The following is an 11252-nucleotide window of genomic DNA, read 5'->3' on the forward strand; positions in this document are numbered from 1 at the left end:
TGAATCATATACTTTAAATGGATAGAGTTTACTGGACATGAATTATGTCTCCAAGGCTGATTTAAAATTTCTTGTGAAGAGAATGAAGCCTGAGGTTTTAGCCTGACTGGAAAAATGGAGTTGCAATTTACAGAAATGAGAGGGGTGCCTGGGTGGCTCAGTCTGTTGAATGTCCATCTCTTGATTTCAGCTCAGTCATGATCCCAGGATCATGGGATCGAGTCCCACACCAGGCTCTGTGCTGAGGGTAGAGCCTGCTTAAAATATTCTCTCTCTCTCTCTCTCTCTCTCTCTCTCATAATCTTTTAATACATAAATCTTTTAAATACATAAATGTAAAAGACTCTGAAAGAAGCCAATTTTGCTGATGGGGAAATACCAGAAGCTCACTTACACACATGCTAAGTTTGAGATGCCTATTGGATCTCACATCTAGAGTTCAGGAAATGGGCCAAGGGGCCAGGCTGGAGATATACACACGGAAGTCCTAACACGTAGATAAAGCCAGGAGGCTATATAAGCTCATCACAAGAATGAATATGGATTGAAAATAGAAGAGCTCCAAGGACTAATCCATATGACTCTCCAACATTTAGAGCTAGCAGAGAAGGAACAGCTAAGAATCTAAAGAGAAGCAGCAGTGATTCAAGAGGAGAAGTAGGGCCTTCTAAAGGAAAGCAGAAGGAAGAAGTAGAAGGCGTATTAGAAGCAGAGAAAACAAATAGTACACAAGGAAGCAAGTGAAAGCAGGGCTTCCAGGCAAAAGGAATACAGTAATCCTGTGGCACACGCGGCCGACAAATCAGACGAGACGAGTACTGACAACTGCAACCCGGAGGTCGCTACTGACCTTGATGGGCGATGGTGAAGAGAAAATGAGAAGAGGGAGGCTGGAGTTAGCCTACATAGTTCACGCGTTTGTGGAGCAGTGCTGCACGAAAAGGGGAGGGAGTGATGAGTAGAGGAGAAAGCGGGGTCAAGGGAGAGATTTGAAGGCGATGGGACAGTTAGAGCAATGTTCCAGAATGAGTGGGAGGCGACGAGCTGTAGTGCCCGAGCAGAGGGGCTGGCTTGTGGCAGGAGCCCAGAGACGAGGGAGAGAATGCAGGCAAGATGAAGAACGGCGGGGGAGCCGGAGCTAGGCCTTTTCTGGTTGCTTCTGTTTTCTCCGTGAGAGAAAAAGCAATCTCCTTCGTGAGGGGGAGCGTGAGTCACAAGCTGAGGAGACCTGAGAATAGAGAAGTTTCACAGTGGTCAGCTAGCATAGGGGCCTCCAAACTGCAGCCCCCTGGCCCACCTGTTTCTGAACGGCCCACGAGCTAAGAATGGTTTTTACGTCTTTCAAAGTAAGATGTAAAAATGACTGTAGTTTTGAGAATAAACTGAGGGTGGATGGGCGGTGGGAGGGAGGGGAGGGTGGGTGATGGGCATTGAGGAGGGCACCTGTTGGGAGGAGCCCTGGGTGTTGTACAGAAACCAATTTGACGATAAATTTCATAGTAAAAAAAAAAAAATGACTGTAGTTTTTCAGGGAGAACAAGAGCCTTGTAGGACAAAGTTGGCCAACCTTGATGCAGGAGAATGGGAGCAAATGGGCTCAGGCCCAGCAGCGTGATATGCCAGGCAGCAAGGGAGCACTGGGCGGGAGCCTGACAGAATGTCAATCACTTAATCCTCACACAAGTACCGCAAGTTAAATATTAATAACCCAATTTCAGAGATGAGCTCATTGGGTTTCAGGGAGGTTCAGGAATGTTCTCAAGGTCACACAAATGGTAAGTAGTGGGATAAAGACTTAGTTAGCAAATGTACACATATCTCAAATTCCTGTTTCCTTTCCAGTCTGCCACATGGCATCGCAAAAGATGGCGGCCTCTGTCTTTACCTTGAATCTTTGCAACTGTGGCTGTAGGGTGATGCATAAGGAAGCAACATGTGCAGCAAATGAGGCACCATCCAAGCCAGATAGCCGTAGGCATAGACCTCAGTGGGCCCTTGCCGACGGTGTGGCCGTGAACAAGGAAACATGTCCAAGTCTTTAGTTTTCTCATCTGTAAAATCAGGTTAATAATAATTGAACCATTTCAAATTGCTGATATTCAACTATTTTTGACCTATAAAAAGACAATCTCGTATAATTCAAACTGATACCTACCATCCAAGGATATTATGTGTATTATCGTTAATATATATGCAGTGCCAGGACTTTGCAGACATTTGAATGGTAGTTATTCTGTGGACAATAATACTAGGAGCAAACTTGTGCCTAAGGAAGTCTTTATTTGGAGAGAAGGGGCTGTGGAATGATCCCAGCTCTGCACACGTAGCCCAGAGCCACAGGGGTAAATGACAGGAGGCAGTCTGCCGGAGTCCTGGATGTAGCCAGTCAGTGTCAAGTCACAGGAACCCTAAATCTAAAATCATCCCCGCCTGGGTGGCTCAGTTGGTTGAACATCTGACTCTTGATTTCCACTCAGGTCATGATCTCAGGGTCCTGGGATCAAGCCCCACATCAGGCTCCATGCTGAATATGGATCCTGCTTAAGATTCTCTCTCTCTCTCTCTCTCTCTCTCTCTCTCTCTCTCTTCTTCTGCGCCTTTCCCCTGCTTGCACATGCTCGCACTCTCTCTATATATATATCTAAAATAAAATTTAAAAAAAGATTAAAGTCATCTTGATAACATTTGGCTTGAAGGAGTGCTGAGGGCCCCTTGTTGGGCAACTCCCATTACCTGGAAGACTCTCATGGGGAGGACAAATGCATCTCACTCTGGCTGCAGAGGATACAAGTGGGACTAGTAGGAAGAAATTACATGGAGATAGATTTATACAGCATTAAGCCAAAACTTTCTGACAATTAGAATTATTAACCATGGAAAGAGCTTCAGCAGGAAGCTGAGAGTTCAAAGGGAAACTGGGAAACATCAGGTAATGTATTGTAAGAGGAATCACATCATGGGTAAGTTCACCACACCGTGAACTAAATGACCTCTGAGACCCTTCCCAACTCTAGAACGTTATGAGTTGCCAGCCCCAGCTTTGGCCCAGCGCTCCAGAGTCAGACCAGGTGGTTAAGCATCTAGTGTAGCCCCCAGCACAGATCTGGCATTCGGGGTATGTTTGCTTCTCTCCTTCATGGCTCCTCTGCCCCAAAACACATGAAGTCCTATTAAGTTGTCTTATCACCAGCAACGGTGCTATACCTCTCCTTTATTTCATTCGTTCTCATTTATCATCTGTCTACTAAGTAAGAAATAGAGGAGGAAAGAGCTGGTTTTAAAAGTAACAAGTAAAAATTCAACTCTGAACCCAAGTATATTCTCATGAAACTATTATCAGATCAAAGTCAGTATTTTTACGTTTAAATTGGTTTTTCCAAGAATAGATCACTGGGATTTATATGGCTAATAGGGGAAGAAATTGTTTTCAGAGAAGACAAGATTAAAAATAAGCAGTTGGCATTTGAGAGAGATTCAGATCCCTTCCCTCACAGGTGGATGGAATAAAAATGCTACCTACTTTAGTTAGACTGTCCAGAAAAGGCATCAACTTGACAGTATTTAAGCCGATTTCCCACAGAGAAGTCACACAAGACAAGAGTGGAGAGAAAAAAGCAGAGGGAACAGCATTTATGAGAATCTTGAAAGAGGAAAGTCTCGGGTCTGCCTGAAAAAGAGAGACTTCGTTGTAGTGTGGGAGTAACACAGACTGAGGTTGGAGAGATCAGCAGACACAGATCAGCTAGATCCAGAGAGCCATCCAGCCCTTTGTAAGGAGCTTGGATTTATTATAAGTACAATGAAAAGTCACTGAAGGTTTTTAAGAAGATTTTATTTGTGTTTTCTTGAAGATGATCACTCTTTTTTATAATGTGGAAAATGGATTAGAGAGGACTAAGTATAGAATCAGAGAGACTACTGAAGAGGTGTTGACAGGGTCACCTAGGCAGCTCAGTTGGTTGAGCATCTGAATGTTGATTTCAGCTCAGGTCATGATTCTGGCATCATGGGATCGAACCCCACCTTGGGCCCTACACTGAGCCTGCTTATGATTCTCTCTCTCTCTTCTTCTCCCATGCTTATGCACTCTTTCTCTCTCTCTTTAAAATAAATAAAATACATTTTAAAAATAAAAATAAAAAGAGGTGTTGACATAGTCCATGAAGGATGGGCCATATCCGGGGAGTTAGCTGTAGAGATGGGAAAAAGTTTGGCACAGTCAAGATCTATTGAGGGATGGAATCACATGGAGCTATCAGTGCTTTGGATATAGGGTTCAAAGGAAGGGAAAATCAGGACTGAGTCTTAGTTTCTTGATTGAGCAACTGGAAGGCAATGGTGCCATTTACTGGGATAGGACAGATTGGGGAGGGATTCGTTTGTGGAGGGGAAATGAGAAGTTTCATCTTGTAGGACATCCAGGTTGAGCTGTCAGGTAAGCAGAGTTGGGTGAGGCACTCAGAAAAATTCCTCAGAAAATGAAACTAATGGGAGAAGACACTGCGTTTGGAAAGCTAGGAAACAGTAGTGCAATGACAGTCAAGAGAAGAGAATGTTTTGAGAAGTTAATGGCCAACTCTCCTAAATGCTCAAAGCGGGTATAAGAAGGGGGCAGAAAAGTCTACATTACATATGGCTGCCTGGGGATTACCAGTGATCCTAAGACAAGAAACTCAGTAGAATGGTGGGGCAGGGTAGAGGCCATATTGGAATGGATAAAAGAGTTAAAGACATGAAAATAATACAGTTAACAACTCCTGAGAAGTTTGGTAGTCCAGAATAATGGAGAAATGGGTGAAACCTTCAGGCAGATATGGAACCAAGGAAGGCATTGTTGTTGGTGTTGTTTGAAGATAGAGTTGGATAATTAGAATATGGCTACAGAAATGATCCAGTAAAAAAATGGAAAAAGTTGATACAAGGAAAGAGGGTAATCAAAGTGAAGTGTTTTGCAGGATCAAAGAGCACTGGATCCAGAGGACAAGAGGAGGGAATTGTCTAGGGTGAAGAAAGTGTTCTCCACTCAACACGACAGAAGGGAAAAGTGAAGCTAGTTGCAGAGGAGGATAGTTTTTGTTAAGTTTGCATTCAGAATTTTAGAGTTATCATCTGAAGGCTTTGTTTCACTTAAGTAGGAGGCAAGGTCAATGGCTGAGGGAGGGTAAAAGAAGGAGTTGTGGGTGGTTTGAAATGAAACATCTGAAAACATATGAAATTATTCTGGGAAACAGGTGGGTTTCTGGGTCACAGCAGGTGCAAGATGAGGTGTTAGGTCATCAAATTAAGGAGACATCCATTCAGTTAGATATTCTCTGATAACATTCTGCTGCTTAGACACAGGTGTCAGAAGTTGGAGGGCAGAGATTTTGCTAGACGCGTGTGGGTAAGGTGAGGGGTAGAGACCCTGACAGTATCTGAGGGAGTAATTATAATGATGTTATTGAAAGAGATGCATAAATGCAGAAGAAGGGAAAGAAATTCAACAAAGTTTTCAAGGGGATATTTCTGAACAGGAAGAATAGAGGTGATTTTTCATGTTCATCCTATGTGTGTCTTTATTCTCTAAATTTTCTACAATAAGCATATTTTAGTTCCAAGTACAATTATAAACATTAACCAAAATGATATAGAAGTAGTTGTACACTGAGTTTAAGAGCAGTTTTCTTAAAATTAGGACAGAAACAAGTTGAACAGCCACTGCAATCCACTGTAATGGGTTGAAGTATATAAAAGAAAAAATAAATACTTTAAATACATAAATATAAATATATAAAACATTTAATATATGAACGTATATATGTAATATATATAATATATAAAATATATAATATATGAATATATATATATATTATATATATATATATATAATAACACTTTTTTAAGTTCCTAATGATATACTGAACAATGAAAACCTCACTAGTCACATTTGGAGTTGTTGGGCTCATCGTCCTGAATTCGGTAACGGTACAGAATCAAACATTTATCTTGCTTCTGCTTTATAACCTGTGTCTCACTTTAACCAAATAGAAGCCAAACTAATTCAGAAAGAACGACTGACCTAGAAAAATGTCATTTCCCAACCCCTGGTGAAATAATGAACTTATGCACTAATCATCATTTGCTGCTAAGACCATTGAGTAAAAGGTTGACAACACCTGTTAACTCATTGATCAATCTTCATCACCAAAGTGGGGCAAAAAGTCATTACATTCCTCCTGATGTGGTGAAAGCAAGTGCCCAACACTGCTTATGAAATGTTCTTGCTCTCCCCCTCCCAAAAAATAATTAAACATAAATTTAATCACGTTTTTAGACTTTGCTCCCAGTTGAGAAATATGGGGCCTATAGAAACAAGTGAAACAATACCACAAAGATGCAACCAAACTAGGCCCCGATGCGGGAAATTCAACAGGAAAATGACTCAACAAATAAATAGCTGGGGGGAAAAAATGGAGGGGAAACTGTTAAACATTAATAGACGCATAGGAGATATATCAATCAAATCCTATAAAGGACTTCGTGTGGGTCCTGATTGAACAAACAGGACTACTAAAAAAATGTTTGAGGGGCGCCTGGGTGGTTCAGTCAGTTAAGTGTCTCTTGATTTTAGCTCATGTCATGATCGTGAGATCGAGTCCCCCATCGGGCTCCACACTGGCAGCACAGAGCCTGCTGGGGGTTCTCTCTCTCCTTCTCTCTCTCTCTCTGCCCCTCCCCCTGCTCATGCTCTCACTCTCTTTCAAAATAAATAAGTAAACATTTAAAATATTTTTCAGGTGACTGGGTGGCCGTTTAAGCGTCCAACTTTGGCTCAGGACTTTGGCTCAGGTCATGATCTTGCGGTTCATGAGTCAGAGCCCTGCATCAGGCTCTGTGCTGACAGCTCGGAGCCTGGAGCCTGCTTTGGATTCTGTGTCTCCCTCTCTCTCTGCCCCTCTGCCACTATCACTCTGTTGCTCTCTCTCTCTCAGATATAAATAAACATTAAACATTTTTTTGACATTTTTAAAAAATGTTTGAGACAACCAAAGAAATTTGAACATGGCCTGGGATAATATTTCAAATAATAATTTCATTAGCTGTAATAATACTATTGTGGTTATGCTGTTTTAAGACCCCTGGCTGTTAGAAATCAATATTGAATTATTTACCACTAAAGTTAATGTGGCCCAGGAATGCAGACCAATGAAACACGATTGGCAAAATATTGATAATTATGGGGGCTGGACGATAGTATTGTCAATGTTCACTGTATTACTCTCTGATTCTGGTTATATTTGAAATTTCATAATAAAATATTTAAAACAAAGTTGAAATGGAAAAGACAATGCACCATTAAAATCTAAGAGTGTTGAGCCTTATAAAGCCCTCTGAGAACCTGAAATCACCTGCAATTTCATGTTATGCAAGAATGATCCAAATATCAATGAGTATTGTTATTCTGCTGAACTGACATTTGCCTGTTTGCAGTGTCTTTATAAGAATGTATGATAACTGGAGCCATCCAGCAACCTGTGAAGATCTTCTTGTCTTTATCATTTGGCAGAGAAGGAAACAGGTCATAGACTCACTAAAGCACCCACCCACCCCATCTTGAAGCAGGTGAATGACTATGAAGATGGGATTAAGATTCACAGCCAATTACCTCATAGCCAGCAATTTAACTGACTCCGAGATTTCTTGAGACAGAGAAGAACAAGGAAACATAAGTAGTAGCTACGTGCAGTCAAATGTACAAATATTTATCTAGCTTTCTCTGCCACTGCACAGAGTTTGAATATGTAGTCTGAGAGCATAAAATGCAGATACCAGTACTGTATGTGAGTCTGAGACGTGACAATTTAGCAGCCCCTCTCAGGTGCTGAAACCATCTGGAGTTTCATTTCAGTGAAATCCAAATGGGAGAAGCGTCCAGCTATCAGGAAAACATCAGGTTTTCTTTTTTTCGCTCCCCCTCTCACTTACACGCTGGGGACCTGGGCTCATTCCAGAACCTCTGCAGCTATCTCACCATGAACTCGACCCGCAAGCTTTTCTCTGTCCAGGTCTCATCCTGGTGACACCTACCACGGCTTCCACCGCCACCACCGTTGCCACCACCGCCATTGGGCACACACACACACAGGGATTCCTATTTAACGCACATGGCACCATAGCAGCAGATTGCAGGGTGTGGGCCTGAGACCTGCAGTGCCAGCCTTCCCTGTGAATTTATTAGATGTATAAACTCTTGGGCCACACTCCAGACCTATCGAATCAGGATCTCTGGAGTGGACCCAGCACCCCAAGTTTTTAATATGTTTTTCAGGGGATTCCTATGTGCCTAAAGTATGGGAGAAGTAGAGTAGAGTCAGGGTGGGTTGGGGAAACACGAAAGCTCCTATTCTAAGTCTTGAAAGCCTAGGGCTAGGGGAATACAAGGCACTCTCATTTTACACAGAAGGAGAAGATTATAATTAAGAAATCAAAAGATACATAGCCCATGTGAATTAATTACAGAAAATATGGGAGGGACGAAGTAGGCCAGTTAATACAAATCCAGTGTTCACAAAATAAGTGCTAAACAGCTCTCAGTGTTCCGGCACATCTTCCAAATTGAGGTTAATTTAAAATTGGTTTGCATTGAATCAATTAATCAACGAGTGTGAAGCGAACACCTTTGATATCCATTTCTTCCAAATGCACCAACCAAACAATCTAGATACCCAGAGGGCAGTAGCTGGGGAATTCTCTGAAGGATTTACAATTTTAAAACCATCTTATGAGTGACATGTGCACGTCATACTTCAGTAAACTCTACAGCGATTCCTAGAAAGCTAGAAAACACTACAGAGCTTTCAGAGTAGGTACTCCTCTGTCTCTCTCTGTCTAGAATAGAGAAGAAAAATCTACAGTTTTAGAGGAACAAATATAGGGGAAGCAAAATCCAAAGACTATGAATGTCTGCTCTGCATCTCAGTTCAAATGCAAAGTAAATTGCTGCTAAATTTGGATTCAAAACCAGGTATGCCTCACCTTGAGCTTTATGTTTGCTAGGTCCTAGAGAGAAAGAAACCCATGGGCTCCACTTGTTTGGAAAATCTCCAGGGAAAGAATTTCCACACTGAGAATTCTGAGGTGCAAATATGTTGGTAACGTGTCTAATTTCCCAGAATGCGTATGATTTCTCATAATGAAAATGCCCAGGGATTTTCTTTTACTTTGATTTTTATTAGGTTATAAAACTGGTGGGGTAATTATTCATGTTAAAAAGAATTATTTGCACATTTTAAGCTATCACCATATTTCAAACTCTTTTCATTTTATCTTAATTATGGTGAGACCGTATTTATCAATGTAGAATAAAGTCACCCAGATGATAATATTTCACATACTCCCTGCATTCTTTTTAATTAATAAACCCAGAAGCCATCTTTTGGCAGAAATAACTGCCTTAAGCTTCAAAAAAGTTTTCAGCTTAAAAGTAGCAAAGTTCAACATTTTTAAATGGGGGGGTTTGTTATAAATTTCTGTGGTGGCAAGAAAAATCAGAAAATTTAATCAGGAGGGGATTCAAAACGTTCTAAAGGGAAAATTCCCCACCACCACCCCCCTTAAACTTTTACAGAATACAAAAGTATTCTTATTTTTCCTCTCTGCTCTGTTTTGTCATTTAATGAAGGCCTTATAAATATTTTGATTATCTAATTAGTTAGAATTGAATTGACTTCTGTGGATAGAAGTGAAAAACAACCAAATGAGAGCAAGCAAAGGCTATATATTCAGAGCCAGGATAAGAAGCGAGTCAGCTCCGGTCACTTGCATTTTGGCAAAAACTCAAAAGCCGGCAGGGGAGTGAGAATTATTTAGAATACAAAGAGAGAAGACTTCAGGTGTGCCCTGGTCGGAGGCTGTGGGTGTGAGGAAGCTGGAGGAAGGTGAATTAGTAGCAAAGTATCTATGTGATTGATGAGGGCTGCATATTTGGCTTTCTCTGTTTAGTCCTCAGTTGGAAGCGGGAACAAAAACTCAGGGAACTGTCAGTTATTAATCCAGTCCTGGCCATTTGTGGCCAATCGTTACAGAAATTAGTGTTCAGCTTCCCAGGATTGTTATTAGAGACAACAGTCTGACTTATAGCAGGTTGGCTTCCTAGGCTATTTATTTATTGTAGATAAAGGAGTTGGTTTCCTGGGGGAAAGGTTGCTGTAGACTGTGGGTCGGAGTTCTATTTTTGTGTACGGTTTGGTCATTGTCTTTTTGTGTATTTAGTCTCTCATTTCCAAGTCAATTATAATTTAATGCGCAGCTGAAATATCAGCGTGATTCAGATCCAGAGTTGGCATGCCTGCCCCTGTGGAAATCTAGGCCAAGCAAGTAGAGGAGGCTTTGTATGACTACACTTGTATGGGGGCCCATCTAAGCGGAGACAACCTGGGACGACATGTTAAGAGACAAATTGGAGCTAATAGCCCCTGGACAGAGACTGGACCCCAAAGAAAGGTTTGAGAAGAGTCTGGCCAGCAGATGCTTTTCAGGGAGCCAGGGTACCCTAAACTAACAAAACCAGCAAGCTCCAAGACATGAGACAAGAAGGGAAACTGGGAATAGGAGAGTGTGTGCCTAGCCTAAAGGCTCAGAAACAGATTTCAAAATCACTCTGCATATTGAATAAAGCTAATGTACTGGCAATGTGGCCCAGGGGCCTGCCTGTCTGGGACCCTTGCCCAATCTGATACTCAACCAGTATGCACTGGGTTGGCCATATTAACTGATCAGTGACCAATTCCATCATGGTACCCAAACCAACTGGTCATTAAATATGCACTTTGAATATGATCCCACTCTGAAGCGAGAAAGTTGGGGTCTGCCCTCAACTGGTGGTTGCCAAGAACAAATAGTTTGGGACGTAGTTCTGCAGGTATGCTGTGTTCTTCCAGTCTAGGTGCTGGGTAACGTGTGTCAAGTTTTATCTGAGTTGGGAAGGCATGAGAATCTGAAAGAAGACATCAACAAAAAATAACCGTGATGAGAAGAGGGTACTCTTCCCTCGATTAGTGAGAGCCACATGGAAGCTGTGAATTTTGCAATCACACATTTATGTCACCTGGGCAGACTGGAGGGCATATCGCCGGGTCCTGCAGCCATGGCAGGAATTATGTCAACGTGGCTGTTGAAGCCACTCCAGGAGCTTCAGGAATGAAAGCCCAGGACAGGGCAGATGATGGACAGGATACAAAAGAACATTAATCCTGGTAGCTTCAGCAAGAGAA

At 41.8% G+C, this 11252-nt stretch overlaps 1 protein-coding gene across 1 annotated transcript; it reads right to left on the bottom strand.

The window, feature by feature from the left end:
• Positions 1–397: 397 nt before the first annotated feature.
• On the bottom strand, positions 398–2135 carry LOC122230693. Its single transcript, XM_042956902.1, has 2 exons — positions 1886–2135; positions 398–1228 (listed from the first exon to the last, which is right to left on the bottom strand). Exons 1-2 carry the CDS (start codon positions 2026–2028, stop codon positions 703–705), a joined length of 669 nt encoding a protein of 222 aa, XP_042812836.1. The 5' UTR covers positions 2029–2135; the 3' UTR covers positions 398–702.
• Between the last annotated feature and the right edge of the window lie 9117 nt (positions 2136–11252).

The sequence above is a fragment of the Panthera tigris genome, chromosome C2, assembly GCF_018350195.1.
Source record: "Panthera tigris isolate Pti1 chromosome C2, P.tigris_Pti1_mat1.1, whole genome shotgun sequence".
Taxonomy (NCBI): domain Eukaryota; kingdom Metazoa; phylum Chordata; class Mammalia; order Carnivora; family Felidae; genus Panthera; species Panthera tigris.

What these genes read in the sequence shown, in the direction of transcription:
- LOC122230693 (XM_042956902.1), bottom strand. Translation starts at nt 2,028, where the DNA reads ATGTTTCCTTGTTCACGGCCACACCGTCGGCAAGGGCCCACTGAGGTC. An exon ending in CACAGTTGCAAAGATTCAAG is followed by an intron (nt 1,229 to 1,885) that starts GTAAAGACAGAG and finishes CTCTATTCTCAG; the next exon opens with GTCTCCTCAGCTTGTGACTC.